The following is a 16,729-nucleotide window of genomic DNA, read 5'->3' as shown; positions in this document are numbered from 1 at the left end:
AGTGAGTGTCAAAATATAAATTACATTCTAGCAATATTTATCTGAAGCTTAATTATTGCAACACTGCGTTTTTTTTTTTGTAAAAACATGGTTAGGTAGGGCTCGTTTCAGAATTTAGCAGCTGCTTTCCCCTAAAGAGGCCAGACACAGCACCTGATACTGAATTTTAATAGAATCTTCCCTTGGGAGGAAGAATACAAGGTACATTACAAGTCTAAAATTGAAACTGGTTTTCAACAGGACCACTGTTCACATTGCATTGCACTGACTCGCATCATTGATGAAGCTCACGCATTTTGAATAATTCACAAACAAAAACAGTTTTCATTAAAATTCAACACATGAAACTTGTTCATGTATAATACAGAACACCCAACCTCAGAACAGTCTCTATGATTGGGAAATTCATAAAACATGTAATATCGTTTAAAAAAATCTTAATTTCATTAAAAATACTTCCGAATTTGCAAAAAAACAAACATAATTGTAAAGTGTCAGCCTTACATCAATAAATATGGTTCGCAAAGCCAGGTCCTTCACCCAACCACCCAATGGCTTGAGGGATGGGTATGCATTGTCACTCCACAGCACTGGCACTTGGCTATTGAGGAAACTGTTGTAAATCTTCTCCATCTCCTCCGACATCACCACAAAGCCGGCTATCGCTTTCTTAAGGGTGTGCAGTGAATTCTGCAGAAGGCACATGCACAACAAAATAACTGTTAGTGCTCACGTGAAGCTAAGTGTGTTTTCCGAAATGTGAATGATTTATTTCATTAGATGAAAACACAACAATATTCCCTAATTAGTTCATTATAACACCCTTACACAAGGAAACCTTTTCATGGAAAAATGGCAGAATTTATTGGTAGGGAATTTTGTCATAGCTATCTTCCATTACATTATCTTATAATCAATCTCCTACAAACAATCCTTCAAACAGCATACAAGAATCATTATAATACCAACATCAGAAAATATCACGATCATCATCACCTTATCGATGGTAGCTGCTATAGTTGATTATCAATGCTGTGTTTTGTGCGACAGAACAGCATATAATCTAACATTTACAATGAGGTCTTTCCTGGGATATTTTATCTTTCTTTAGAAGTAAATTTAACCCGATCACGATGTTCATTTTCTATGTTCTGGATGTCTACTTGCTGTTAATTTTCTTTAAAATGTTTTTTTTCTTTAGAATTGCGTTGTGTATTTAGTTTGTTGTCCTTCCCCCGTACCTCCGATGAGCACGGTTGGCTACGTACGGTGAAAAAGTTCGACATACATACATTGTCTATCCTAACATTACATTATTAAGCTGAATAAAACAAAGTGCTTAGGTGATGCAGTCACCTCAATTCATCCATTTTTGCTGCATAATAATGGGTAAAGGCAAGCAAAACACTTTGCTTTAAAATAACTAAAATGCGTACATAAAATAAAAGGGTAAAACACATGACAAGTTACTTGACACTGCATACAAGTTTTTTTTTTACTCTATGAAATTGTGGCAGAAGGATAAACTGCCAACAATAACCAAAATAAATCCAGGCCAGATGCTGTTGACAGAAGCAATCAACAAATAAACAGCACCCTGCATGTAAGCGCAGGTGAGGCAACACCACTGCTCTTTAGGATGCTAGAAAAGAGACGTTATTTCTCCTGCTTTAATCTCTGTCAACATTGATTTCCCAGCTGCCCTGTCGGGAAGAGAGCAGGGTGACAGATGAGATATGAAGTGACTGGGGTGGTAATTGTAGGGAACCAATGACTTTCTCCTCCTCTCTCCATACATCCCCTCTCTTCTCTTTCGCCTGTTTTCATCTCCCCACATGACTCGCGAGGCAATCCTGCAGTTTTATTCTCAAGCTTTTCATAATGGACGTAAGTTATAGTTTAAAAAGTATATGAATGGGTGTGAGTAATGTAGAATATTACACATGATAGAGAGTTTCAACAACTTTTTAGTTGGGGTGCTGAATATAGTATAACACGCACTGCAGATAATGTATGATATGTCGTTTAACTTACATCTCTTGCAAAGTAACATAAGGAATCATGATGAAGATTTATTTGAATCATAATATATCAGAACAAAATTGGAATGTTACATATTTTATACAAAAGATTATGTCTAAACATTTTAGATAACGCTTTTTTACATGATAGATGGATACCTAAAATGCACGTTTTTTCCTAACTCAAGTTTCCAAACATTACTCAATGAAGAAGAGTTCCCTAGAGCATGCTACATAAATAACTATTTTCATGTTTCTTTGGAAAGTACATGCAAAAAGTTTTTGCACAAGGAGGGAAGGATGTACAGATGCGTACCTGGATGACTTGAAGTAAGGTGTTGAATCGATCCACCTCCTGCCCCAGCACCGTCGTCAGAGAGTTGATCCGACCCTTCTCATCCCGGGTAAATAGACTTTCCATTGCACAGTCCATATCCAATATCTCTGTTTTAACAAAATCCAGTGACAGAAATTACAACATCTGGCTCATATGGATAATTACAAAGGGTACATAAGAGTGATCCTGAAAAGCAAGGGGATATGTTAGATGCTAATGTGTTAGAAATATCAAGCATATGTTATTTCTCAAAACAATGATATGTATTGTCTGTCCAGCAGCTGAAGTAATGTATTCCCTAAAAGTAATTTCTGTACTGTTAAATCTGTGACCACTACCCTTTAAAGGGCACTTTCACACTCTAAACGCTGGTTTCAGCTTGAGTTTCAGTTTTTGGAAGACATTAGTATAACGGTACAACATTCAGTTGTGGGAATGAAACATACAAATTGATCCACCGATAGAACACGTGCATATATGAGGAGAGATTATTTCGAGAAAATGCGTGTGTGCAACACTCATGGGATGTATGCGTCGTGTTATTTACATTAGTTCCCGAATATACTTTTCAAACAACTCACGTATATAAAATATATAGGGAAAATAAAAGGGGTTGGAAATAATGGCATGGCTCAACATCAGTAAAAGATAAATCCAAGAGTTGTTTTAAATATATATATAAATCTTTCATCTATCATAAAGGTCATCTAATTTTATTTAAGTAACTCCAAATGGAAGTTTTTTTGAATGACCTTAGGATTCAATGCTGAAAAATTGATTTTTAGGTAATTGATTTTTAGAAGGATTGCCATTTTGCAAGGTTTGCCAGCTATAGACCTGATTCCTGTAACAATAATTCCGCATGAAATTAAAACAGCAACATTGAAAGCATCTTCATGCTACTGTTATCACCCTTGCAAACAAATATATCAATGCATCTCTCATGTGGCACACCACTGTAAGTCAGTATTTTATTCAAATGTACTGGCACAATAACAAATCATTTATTCCACAAAAATAGTTTTGTGAAATCACATGTAACATTTTTTTTCCCTCTTGATTCTCTTCTTAATCATTGAAACAAAAGTTACAAACTCATTCAAACATTTGGAATAGCTGAGGATATTCGACCTTATGTAAGTATGGTATTAAAGTTTCATGAGTGTAAAAATGTTAAAGAAATGTATCTGAAGAACAGCTGATGATACCAAGGCACGTAGATAACATTTATTTTACAAGGCTTTCAGCATGCCTGAATAAAAGTGACCACGTGACCTATTTCATTTGCAATTCCAATTCCAATTCACAACATTGGAAAGATGTGCTTCCAAGGTAATGTCATAACTTAATAGTGGAATCAGTAATAGTACTTCATTAAAAGGTGTTGATAGGTCTGGACTAAGTACCTTAAACATACATATGTATGTAAAAAACTGCAAGGTACAATGATATTTAAGGGCAACTATAACCTTACACCAGTTAAGACTGTGTAATATCAAATTGCAATACCCCAGCATGACACGAATGATTATTACATTTAACATTGTCACGCGGTATGTCTTGAATGCGATAGGGCAGGATAATCAACCTGGTAAGACAAGAATCCATACAAGGTAATGAGCCTCTTTGACATGCTATGTATAAAGGTATCATTACTTATTCTTCAACAATGGAGGGCAAGAACTTTGACCTATTGATGGTTGCCTACCATTATTCATTCCGAGACTGCCCTGTTACATGCAAGACTGGCTCCTGTTATATCTCTGGGGGTTTGAAAAATCTCATCCTCCACATTGATCATTGATGGCATGTATACTTTTTTGAGGGACGGCAATTTACGATGCATATTGTGAGAAATCCATCAGGCATGGCACTATGGTAATATATCACTATAAAATATGTATCATTGCTGAGCATTGGTCAAGCACGAAAAAATAAGAATATATCCATGGCAAAATATATGTAATCACCTCTATTGCCTCATGTATTCCTATTGCCTGTATTCCCACTCAAAAAACAATTACTTTTACTTCAACCTCAATCAATCTATGCATGAAGAGAGGTCACTTTCACTTGTGCTTCTCCTGCAATTTGGACTGGCACGGAGCTATTAGTGTCCATACTTAAAAATGCAGGTGTTAATTCAGATTGAAGCCCCATCATATTTCGGTTGCATAAGAAATAATTTGCATTAAAGTGCTGTCTACTCTGTTAAAAATAGATATATCAAGCACACGGAGATATATTATTTACATTAACACCTATATATATTTTAAATAATACCCTCACGACGTACAGTATCTTCAAAGCTGTGCAGCATCTCAAAAAAACAATTGTATTTCGGTACTAAAAAACTCACACCTCCGATTCGCATGGTTGGCTACGAACGGTGCAAAAAAAGTTAAACATAAGTACATACAAATAGTATTGTAGTTGTATTGCATTTACAGTTGTGAGCAAAGAATGTGTTCATACCTGGAAGCTTGGCTAAGATGGAGTCGGCGAGCTCTTTCACAATATCATCGTTGCTCGTGCCCGCCCCTTGGCCAGATGATCGGGGCTGCACCTCCAAAATGGTCTTCACCAAAGTGCCAGTCTCTTGTCGCTGGAAAACCACACGGTCGCAAGTAAATATGAAGTGTTTACACAACTTAAGATTGATTTTTAGCCTATGACTGCAAAATGTAAGGTTCTTTCAGAACATGGAAGATTTCTTTATATGTCTTATTTTAAGCAAAATCTCAAAATCTGCTTTGCAATGAACTCCCACATCGATTTATATTTTTTAAAATGTTTGCAAAATACATTGAAAATAAAAAATTCAATGTATTTGATGAAATATAAACCTTATACGTTTGAATCTGTTCCAAATATTATAGGATTTTAAAAGTTGTGCTATATATTTACAAGGCAGAACATTTTTACTTTAAATACGATCAAATCTGTAATTTAATGTCTGCATACTCTCCAAAAAATTGCACTAATCCTGTTAATAATGCCGTTACAAAAATAAGATACGACACATACTGAATAAGAACATTGTACTACAGGATGAATTTAGTTTTTTTCACCTTAGTGAATTTAAACTTGATAGTCTTATGTTATCTCTCATCATCCATTTGCTATGCTTGAATGCTCAAGATGTTTTGCTGTGAACATCAACTTTAGAAAAACTTGATGTGGCATGTGGGCCAAGAATAAACGACGTAACACAGAAGTCAGTGATTTTTATCAAAAGTCCTTGGTGAACATTGAGTTCCTGATACAAGCAGTTTCCCTAATCAGTTAGTCAACTTATTTATTTGGGGTAAGGCCCATTGAGCTCATAAGCTCTTTTTAACGGCAGCTCTTACATAAGCATGGCAAGAGCAGTTGTGTTTATTGCAGTAGTCTTACATTTTTTAAAAGCAATGAGGCCACTTAAATACATGAAATATGTTTATTATTTATATAGTATGTGTTTACCCAGGGAAGCCTCACTGAGTCTCGGTCTCAAGACTTTTTTTCAAGAGGGTCCTTAAAATGTTTCAAAGTAGAGGGCTATGCAGCTATGTGTAATCCCAATTGAGCAATCCACAGGTAATTTAAGAATGTTAGGTCAATACCAGTTACATTGCATGTTTTTTTAACTAGGGGAGGTAACCGAATAACTCAGAGAAATCAATGCAGAACAGGGGGAGAACATACAAACTCCACACAGGAAAGCACCCGAGTCAAGAATCGAATCCAAGTCCTTTTCCTGTGAGGCACAGGTGTTACCACCCTGCCGCCCAATATGGTACATGATATTCACTATTTCTTCCAACATACCTGGAAGGCCAGATTGGCATTCTCATGCATGCCAAATATCTCTGGGTCATCATTCAGTGGCAAGTTCTCAATGTAATCTTTGTGATCCTGCAGTGTTTTTTCTTCAGAGGCGTAGTAAATGCCTACAAAAGTAAACGCAAGTCCACGAACAAAACATATCAGAAACCGGTCTCAAACATCACAACACTGCAAGGATATATTTCCAAATGTTAGTCAAAAACAGAGGCAGTATTTACCATTTGCGGGTTACAAGAAATCCATACCAGCGATATAAATTGCCTCGCAAAAACAATCTAACCTGACGTAGAGTAGAGGTAGCCAGGCTCAAGTGTTTTTGGAGAAAAGAAGCGCTTGAGGATTGTGCGAAGGCAACGCTGGTCCCAAGAATCCGTCACTCTTCCTCCATACGTGATTTCTCCTGCACGGTCATTACGTGGACACACAATCACAGCTATGAAGTAACATATATAACCCGTAAAAACAAAGTTTTTCACTATAAATCCTTTATATGCGTGGCGGCTAGAGTCCTCTCGTCCTCTGGCTTGAGATGGCTGCCACCTATGGGTCAGATGATTGCATGGCACCATTAAGCAATTGGTAATTAAATATAATATTTTTGTCCTAAAAAGTGTAAAATTTTTGGAAAAAAATTTCACGAACATTAATTGTCACGCACAACGAGTCTGTGTGGAAAATGTCAGCTCGATTGGATCACGGGAAGTGGGTTAAAAAACGACCGAAAGATTTGCACGGTCATAAGCAAGCAAGCGCGCAAGTGAACTTAATATAAAGGATTTAATAAAATGGTAAAGCATATGAGCAATAGGCATTGTTTTCGATATACATTGTTTGCATGGGTGTGTATGTGAAGTTGTGCCCACATTGAGATAGTTTTACTCATTTCAATAATTTCAGCAGTGGTCAGTCAAAGGATTGTAAGTTTACATTGTGTAAAGTGAAGTACTATGTTGTGAAAATTGAATGGATATTACAGTAAAACATTTTCAAATTTTGTTAAAGTAGTTAGGATCAAAATAAAAAAAATATATGTAATATAACATCTAAAAAAGTCAAATTATATGGCATTGGCTTTAATATTATGACATGAGTGTCACAATTAAAAGATAATGCTGCTTTGCATTACAATTTTACATGAAGAACTGCAAACAATTAGTGATGCCTGCTCGTCTATGTTAACCTCACAACATCCCAAATGTTAATAATTAATGTCATCAGTCACAATTCACTTATGCCTTACTTTAGAAAATATATTATGTGGACTGGTTAATTATGCAAAGTTACTGGCAGTGCTGTGTATTTATATATGGCAACGTATTTACAATAGTCACCTCGTAACATAGTTTACATTTATGATTTTTGGAAGACGAAAAATTGTAATTTTCTCTACACCTTTATCCCATGGAGGGCCTGATGTATAAATAAGAAGTGGCAGTGAAATTAATTAGTTTCTCATAAAAGACACAGCAGGATGGAAATTCCAAAACATTAACTGAAAATGTATTATCTATAGTTGGACGTGAACATTTTTTAAAATCCTGAGTAACCAGTCATTATGTAGAATTAATATCAAAACCGCTGATGACTTAGGGCAGTTTGAAGATAAATGGGTTATTTTGGAAAGTATTAAAAATTTTAACTGTTAGTAATTATCAACACTCATAACAAAGTTCAATTGTTGCTGCTCACGTGAGCATCCAGAGTTAAAGTATAAAAAAATATTACAACATCCGGATTTTTTCCCCCCTCTGTCACTCACTAAGCAGCGATGCATGAGCAAAGACAGCTGGGGAAAAATCAAACCAAGGTAATGCACCTTAAAACTAAAATAATTTTTAATGAGCCTCACCCCAGCATCTAAAGAACGCTGATAAACATAATAGGGTTCGCTGATCTGTCCGTTTAATGTACTCTCACAGCCAAGTATAAATCAAGGGCAAAAACACATTCACGGCTTTTTGTGTTTTGTGCCGCCATCGGTGACAAAGCTGAGGCCATCACATTTGCCGCAAATGGAGATCTCGTGCAGACCAAGTAGAAAATTCAGCGTCATTCTTTTTCTCGTTTTTTGCCCTCGGGGCTTGTGGTGTTGCTGGCTCAGTACTTCGGCGCAGCCAACAGACCCTTGAAGCACTCTGCCACAACCTCGAATGCGCACTAGCAAGCATTCTGCCTGTGCAGATCACTGGCATTGCTCTGGCGTTTCTATAAACAATCCAGAATTATTTCCCCAAAAAGATGTATATTTTAATGCCATTAAACATGAACTTTCACTTAAAATACCCCCGAAAAATGTTTTTGCTGGGAATGTCTTATATATATTTTATAATTCGTGAATCCATAAAACTTGCAAAAATGCATACACAACTACATAATAAACCAAATAAATTGAGACATAGTGGTAAAAACTGCTCCAAAGCCACTTTAAATCAACTGCAGGGACATGCTGCTATTGCCCATGTTCCTAAACACTTGGAATGTCTTGGCTGATAGGTTTTGTAATAAAACATGTTCATCTCTTCACTAACTGTTCTTTAACAATGAAGAATTATGGTAAATATGATGGCATATAGTAGCTATGCTAAATGACTCAGAAACATTAAAACGTGAATATTAAATGACAGATTCCGTCAGGAGAGCTCTATACAAATTCAATATTTGAGGCATGACAATATTTAATTAAAAAGAGGACAAGATTTGTTACACACATGGTAAGATACTAGCATTTAGAACCATAACATAAATCTACTTGTCACAAGTGTCAGCCTACTTCGAATTTTAAAGATACGAAATGCAGCAATATTACCAAGTTTCCTTTATCACAAGCCAACACATGTGGCATCCAAAATTAAAGTCTACAAGTGAGATATGTCATGCTGTGAGGTCTGAAATCAATTCAGTTTAAGTGCTAGTATAATTTAGGAAACCTTACAGCAGCCATACCTTTCTACATCAGATTGCCTTTAGTTGCTGCCCTGGTACATTTTACAGACGAAAGGCCAACATAATAATATGAGTACAGTGTTAGAGGTCAATTGGTGTCCTCGAGCAAACTGTCAAGTGGTTATGAACCAACAGATGCTGCAAGCGTCATAGCAGACAATTGTATGACTCGACTTAATGTTTATTTTGTCTCAAAACCAATGCTTATCAGTATAGAAACGCAAGCAGTTTCCCCTCTATTAACCTCCACAAATGTGTTCATAGCCTCTGAAATCCAAAATGTAATTTCGAGTTTTCCACAATATTATTTAGACTTAAAATTGTATTCTATCTTACCATTTTTCACTGGACAAATATATTAAGAAAGCTAGAGTAATTATATTGTACTTCACACAGAATGCCTAAGTAGTACAGAGGATTACACCTAATTTAAAAACGTCAACCGTTGAAGGTTTAACTTTAGACAGGTCTACACATCAAGCTCACAGCCTCACAGTAAGGGGCAATCCATCTCAACCAAAGTTCACCCATGTGCAGCATTAAACAATATTATTACTTTGGCATAAATGATTCATGCCACAATTTTGTTGCAAACACATACACAGACACGCAATATAACATTAATTCACCACTAAATACTGTCAAGAATCCCCATCGTGTCTGAGACAGGCTTAGTGTACAGATGTATGAATAAAATATTGCTTTTGGAATTATGATGGCAACATTTTGCCATGCAGTATGAACCAAACTATTGTTTAATACATTGTTTTCAAAGATGACATACATAATGTTAAACATCTTCTTTTTTCAGCTTTGTTGCCTTGTTATATTTTTAATCACGTTATTTTATGCTAGCACCCAGCTGTGTTCCGATTACAAATCATAATATTTGAGCCAGCAGTAAGTCACCACCTCCTACTGTTTCTAGTGCATGGGGCAACAAAAGCATGGCAATTTCTTACTTAAAATTCAAGTGTGCATCAAAACAAATATCCGATGACAATATAAAACTGGCTTAGATTTAATATATTCCACTTTAATGTTACAGTGTTGATATAATTTAATCACCATGCACAGCATGTTAAGCAGCTTCAGCAGATGTTAATGCTAATCAATGCCGTTTGATTTAACAAATTGGACACACTCCAAGCAACTCACTATATATTGCTTAATATAACATGTTTATGCATGCATATTCACTAAATTTCATTGCAGTGCAATACACTGGTTTGCATTGTCAATAGGATTGTTCTTTATTAAGGAAAGCATTGCCTGTTGTTGCTGGACAATTTTTAAGATGCCAATACACACAATGTAATGTCAACTTTAACATGTATCTGCAGGCAAGTGTACTGTGCAATGCATTATTAAGGGACTGCAATAAAGGCTTCAACACGTAAACACGAGACTTGAAGGAAAGATTGCTAGATCATTTGAACATAAAATCCTTTTCCACTCAATTTCATACAATCTAAGCATATTTCATACCAACGGAGACACCTCTGCAGATACAGTAAGTGTACACATTCATAATAAATAATAATAATTTAGAGCCTTTTGTCCATCCACTGCTTTATGAAGGCCTCCCCATGCCAATTTTGGTCATGGAGGTTTCCTGACGACACTTAAAGTGCACATAGCCTGGCACAAGCACCGTGGTGACGTCACCACCACTTACTGGTGAATGGCGGTTGTTGTTGACTATAATTAACCTAGCTGGTTAATGTGGCTTGGTGAAGGGGTGTGAAGCCGGACTAGTTCAGCTATAACTCACCACTGATGTTAGCTACGCCGGGGAATCCAACTCAGGTGGCTGGGTTCATCACACAGTATGCTAAGCGCTATGCCATTGATCATTTTGAAATGTGTTTATAATATTGTTTCATAATTGTATTTATAATTTTTCACTACTTCAAAATTAAAAAATCTATATTTACATTGAGAACATTTAATGCTGTATGGCATATACATTCCTTTACTGCTAACAAACCGTTTTTTTTTTTTACAAAAAGCATAGATGTGTCTTTAATAGCCTGTGCAATTGTGCGGTGATTGAGAATAAAACGGTCTCCTGAATTTAAGAACAGCACTCGAAAAAAATTGGGCCATTTAAGATGCCAGATATCATTGACATGCAAAGTAGATGTTGGACAGAAGCGGGCAAGTGATGGTGTCAGCATGCAGAGGGACCAAACCAACCGGTGATATAAATAAGGGCGTCCCATGGGATCCTTCCATCCTGACAGAAGAGATTCAGGTTGAGAAGGGCACACTCTCGATCACTGTCGTTGAACTCGTAATGTATGTTCCATCCCAGTGGACCAAACTTCTTCCGTTCCTGGTCATTAAATGAAAATTAAGTGCGGCAGGACACAATCAGTTCTGTTCGTGTGATAAATCACCAAGCAGCCATGTGTATGAGATTCAGAGAAGCTGAGTACCATTGTTTCTTACAAAAGTCTACAAAGTTGAATAAAATACAACATTGACAACTGTTGCAATAAAATGTATACATTGATATTTAAAATGCAAACTATTACTTGTGGCAATAACCAATACAGAAAAGCAAAACAAATTAACCATTTGTATAAAGGGGGATGCTTGCTGGGCTACATTGCCTGCCAACTACATTTATACCCTGACATGTGCCCGAATGTCTTAGAATGTGCCCTAGAAGTGAGCCAATTAAACCCTCCATAGCCTGTAGCTGACCGAAAAACGTGAAAAGTAGTCAGGGCAGCTCTCTGCTAACAATGTGTATATGGTATAATGGTGGTAGGGGTAGTGTATGGGATAGCGCGCTGCGCTACAAACCCAGCGACCCAAGTTCGATTCCCAATCACAGCCAACACCAGTAATGATTAATTACCTGGGTCTCCCCTAGGTCAACTCAGCCTCAAATTTGTACCTGGTGCAGTGTGTGAACATCATTACTGGGGAGACAAAAGCAGCAGGGCGAGGTGCTGGCCACCCACGCCCTTGTGTTACCGTGCCGGCCTTCATCGGTGCTCACTAATAACACTTGCCCCAACAGTATGTCAAGGCTATATGGGGGACCTTTGTCTTTATCTTGGGTATGACAATTAACTCACTTGTATGATGGCATGGAAGAAGCAGATACCAAAAACAATTTTCCTCCAGTTCTGGCCTAGCACATTCTTCTCAAAAAGTGCTGGCGTTATCTCTGTGAAAGCTCGCCGAATATTCGCGCGGAGTCCTTTGGGGGGCTCATTAGTTACCTGTGATGTCATAAATAACAGAAAATGTACGCTTTGTGATATGTCACCTGATTAAATGGCGAGCAGTGTATTCAGAAGCAAAGACATTTAATAATGTTATAAATAAGTGCAACATAGTATTTTCTTTGCTCCCAAATTACATATGCACATTTATTTTAAAGTCGAAAAAATATCAGATTTGGAAATGTGTACCTTAACAGAGTTTTGAAGTACAGTGACCGGAAAATTTCTTGTTGGCATGGAACTCAAAAATAAGCGGTAATCTGGATGAATTACGGCATCTGTAAATACAATCATAAGTCTTGGTTAATTTTATATTACTGTAAATGCATGTCTTCATAGCTAAAATATTTACTTAAAACAAAACTACCACATTATGATAAATTACATGTAACAATCAATTACAAATTATATTGCATGCCATGTGATGGGACTTTTTTTTTTTAGTAGGACTGGAGTGCTTGCCCACTTGGAAGCTCTTATCAGTGCTCAAAACATCTATTAAAGCTGCTTTGATGAGTAGGATTTTCTTTTATCCACAGGTTAAAAAAATAGTGGAAGCATTTGCCTGTAATCAAGATACCCTGATTATCTCATCCGCTTTAACCTGTTAAGCACCACAAAACACTGTGAAGGGCATACTGTTTCACATGTCATAGACTTAACCCGTATTACTTTCCATGCACTTGCATGAGTGAGAAGTGCTTTTGGCTGCGTGGACAGATATTTGTTTCACAGCAGTTAAATAATGATTCCCTTTATTGTTTATAATTTCACAAGCAATGAAGAAAAAATTACGTTTTCAGAAACTCCCATACAAAGTAGCTCAATGATCTGGAAGATACAGTTGGCATACGCTCACTTGGTGTGCTCAATGATATATTATGTAAGTGCATGGTACTGACTTGGTTCTGAAAGTGCTTTAATCATCTCCTCCATTGCTAACATCCATGAAGCGGCCAGGTGGCAATTCTGCAGGAAGACCCAGTCACCACTCTTCACCGCTTCCTCGATGAGTTTTTCCGCAATTGGGCCTTGTCCCTGCCCGAGTGAAATTGCGTGCACCCTGATAATATAAAAAAAAACACCAACGTGTGCAGATTCTCAGCATATGCTTCACCACTCTAAATATCAATATATTTTAAAGTTCATATTGGCCTTTACCAACAGCATCGGTGTGGTCTAGCTTTCTGACATGCGTTTGGGTTTTTCTTCAGCAATTCATACGAAGAGTAAAGCATTAGATAATCATTCCCAACAACATATGGTACAAACCGAAAAAACCCATCAAAGCCGCTATACAGCACAACCACAAAAACCTACGTAGTAGTAGAGACAGGGTCTTAATATATCAATACACTGCGCTTGATGGAATAAACATATTGTGCCTGCAAGGAGTAAATGACCTCTCTGAGAAGCCCATCTCCCTGGCGAAGCGCTGAAAGGCACCCATGGGGTCAGAGCCCGTGCTGAGGACAAACACAAGAGGCGTGGAGGCTGACATATCCTGGTACAGGGTAGCCAGGTCCACTGGTGGGTTCTCGATAAAGGCCTTTCCCAGGTTTTCAATCACAAAATCGGTCATGGCAAACACCACCTGTTGGTGTAAATGAGAAAACAGGCATGGATGCTTTCTAACACTGCGAAGTCAAAATCACAAACAAATACATTTTCAGCAGCTTTACACCTCACTTCAAAAAAGTGAGTAGAGGGTGAGGTTTGGGAAATGGCATGGTGTGCTTAATTCACAAGTTAGATACAAGATACTCAAAAGAAGCATAGAAAAAATGTACTCATACATTGCATCTTACGCATTGCAATAAGTCATATACAGAGCGCAGATGACAAAAAAAATGTGTTTTGCAAAAGCATATAAAAATATCATTGGTAGAAATCTATAACTGTATTTTAAAAAAATATACAACTGTAGAAACACCAGTAAAATTAATAGTATGTGACAGCAACAAAGTATGGTCAATGATGTATGAAACATATCCAATTAACATACCCATTTTAGAAGCTCAATCAATGCAGAGTATTACATTAGAATAGAGGCAACACGTGTGAAATTCATTGCTCCCTATCATCATTAAATGAAATGGTTATTTATCATAGTTTTCAAGAAACATCAAACATTGATATAAACCATGTGAAATATTTTATTACAGAAAAAAAAGGCTGCTCAATGTTAATATATTCTCTCTGCAGGCAGAACATTTTTACTGTGCAATGTTTGCAAAATCATTTACATTTGGTAAGTATTATAACGTATATATTACAATGCAATAAACAAGTAAAACGAATATGATATTGTATTCGTCTTCAAGTAGAAACAAATTAAATGATAATATTAACTGTGCCCTTAGCCACCAGGAACATGTTCTACACATTGAGTGGAACCTTGCCATCAGCCCATCATCGCAGGCTCTGACTACAAATGTAGAAATGCACAATCAGTCCAAAATTATTAAATATAAGCAGAGAAAATGACGTCCATCTCCTTAATTTCCAATTTCTCATCTACAAGGATTGGGGCCTTGATAATGGTGATAAATATATTGATTACTGATGTATTTTTCATATTTTCCCCATTTTTATCTTTGAAATTATAACATTTACACGACTGTATTATTTACATTTGGACCATAGGATCACAGGTAGCTGTCAAAACACAATAACAAAAAACGTTACCTTTTCTTCCATGAATGATTTCACAAGTACGAGTTTCTGAAACTCGGACAGTCTCTCGTTCCAGTGACCTTGTATCGCATGTTCAGAAACCTCTTCTGTGAAGTGCGGTGGCTCCTTCATAGAGCCCTCCCACGCCTCAGGGTTCAGTCGGATTTCCAGCCTTCCTACATTAAAATCAAACACAATCCAAATGACCCCCATCCATCTGTCAATCAGCCTCAGCAACAAACACTCCTACAAAGGGACCGTAACCTTCAACAGCAGTCGGACAACGTAATCTGCTTTCACAAAAGGATGTTAAAAAAACACTGAGCTGGTCAGTAGATCAGTTGTTATATCTTTGTGGATCAATGTATACATTAATTAGTTATTATTTAAACCAAAACAATTGACAGCTCATGTGAAATTGCGCAAATATTGCAACACATGCAACAGCACACGTAGAACAGAGAGCTGCACATGTACAGATGGGTAAATATAAAATGTCATTGGAAGAGAAAAACGCTGCAAAGAAAAGGTGGCTCATTACTGGGACAAATACAGCCCTGGGGAAAGATATAAAACTATGAAGAGAGAGAAAATGTCATTAGTGAAAATGGTTGTAACAAACCTAATGTCACCAAGATTGGGATGGCTACAATCTCCCTTTTTAGCCCTTTGAAGCAAGGCAAATGGTCCTCCAGGTCACAGCACAAGTTCCATGTCGATTCAGCCAGCCACCCAATTTCAGGCTTGGTTGGCCGCTCCTAACACCACAAAAACCAGAGTCTTACTGTTAGTAAATATGTCATTATTGTAAGCTACAACTTTCGAGCTTATTTTAGAACTATGATGCTGGTATATGGTATAAGGCAAGCAATGCCTTAGCTGATACAAATATATTTGTATTTTGTGTGGGATTTTTTCTCACTATTCTGCTTGGCAATCACAAGGTGCCATATTTTATCTTAAAATAAAGATTTTTTGAACATATGGTTGACCATGACAAATATTTTGCATTGTGTTTACATCCAAATATTTCTACAAATCTATGCACATCCAATATTTATCGTATTTTTGTTTAATGTTGAATACAAAATCTGGATACAAAATGTTTCCATGACTTACGTATCACAAATCACAAACCATGGAACATATAACGACTCAATTCCCGATTCATACATACGAAGGAGGCATCACAGCGATACACTCAGCTACTCTTGATGCAAATATCTGGCTTAACCACCTCAATATGAAATAAAAGTTGTGGCTCTACATAACTATCAGCCATATGAAGAAGAACATTCAATGAGTGTAACACTTTTTCTTAACTGTGTACAATTTATGGGCCAGTGATCTTTGCAAACAATCAGACAACAGAAAGTCAGATGAAATGGAAATAGAACCTTGTCCATTCCAGCAGCTCCTCGCAGGAATAAGTTCCACTCTGCATCGCTCACGTGCCCATGCTGTCGTAAGATCTCTATGCAGAGCATGAAGCTGAAGATGAGTTTGTGCTTCTCAAAAAGGCCCCGCGAGATGTTGGTGTAGGTGGCGAGTAGTGTCTGTTTCAAAAGCAGCTCCAGACGCTCTGCTAGATCACTCCGCTTCTCAGAAGTCTCGATTGTCATGTTGAACAGCTGCAGTGTCAAGAGTGAAAAAGCTTTGAATTAACAGCATACTCCAATACA

The 16,729-nt window shown here is 37.0% G+C and overlaps 1 protein-coding gene across 1 annotated transcript in view; it reads right to left on the bottom strand.

Annotated features, from left to right (window-relative positions):
* DNAH6 (dynein axonemal heavy chain 6) overlaps positions 1-16,729 on the bottom strand; it is a 76,362-nt gene that overhangs the window by 12,603 nt on the left and 47,030 nt on the right. The window contains exons 61-73 of the mRNA XM_061558514.1: positions 16,445-16,678; positions 15,670-15,805; positions 15,060-15,223; positions 13,775-13,965; positions 13,274-13,434; positions 12,561-12,649; positions 12,222-12,368; positions 11,329-11,467; positions 6,467-6,586; positions 6,169-6,290; positions 4,834-4,963; positions 2,338-2,465; positions 505-690 (exon numbers count right to left, since the gene is read on the bottom strand). Coding sequence (XP_061414498.1) covers positions 505-690; positions 2,338-2,465; positions 4,834-4,963; positions 6,169-6,290; positions 6,467-6,586; positions 11,329-11,467; positions 12,222-12,368; positions 12,561-12,649; positions 13,274-13,434; positions 13,775-13,965; positions 15,060-15,223; positions 15,670-15,805; positions 16,445-16,678 — 1,947 coding nt within the window. The remainder of the gene's footprint in view (positions 1-504; positions 691-2,337; positions 2,466-4,833; positions 4,964-6,168; positions 6,291-6,466; positions 6,587-11,328; positions 11,468-12,221; positions 12,369-12,560; positions 12,650-13,273; positions 13,435-13,774; positions 13,966-15,059; positions 15,224-15,669; positions 15,806-16,444; positions 16,679-16,729) is intronic.

This window comes from Lethenteron reissneri, chromosome 24, assembly GCF_015708825.2.
Source record: "Lethenteron reissneri isolate LAM-NWPU_2019-01 chromosome 24, ASM1570882v1, whole genome shotgun sequence".
Taxonomy (NCBI): domain Eukaryota; kingdom Metazoa; phylum Chordata; class Hyperoartia; order Petromyzontiformes; family Petromyzontidae; genus Lethenteron; species Lethenteron reissneri.
The sequence above is the reverse complement of the archived record's forward strand: the minus strand, read 5'-3'. Positions and strand labels throughout refer to the sequence as shown.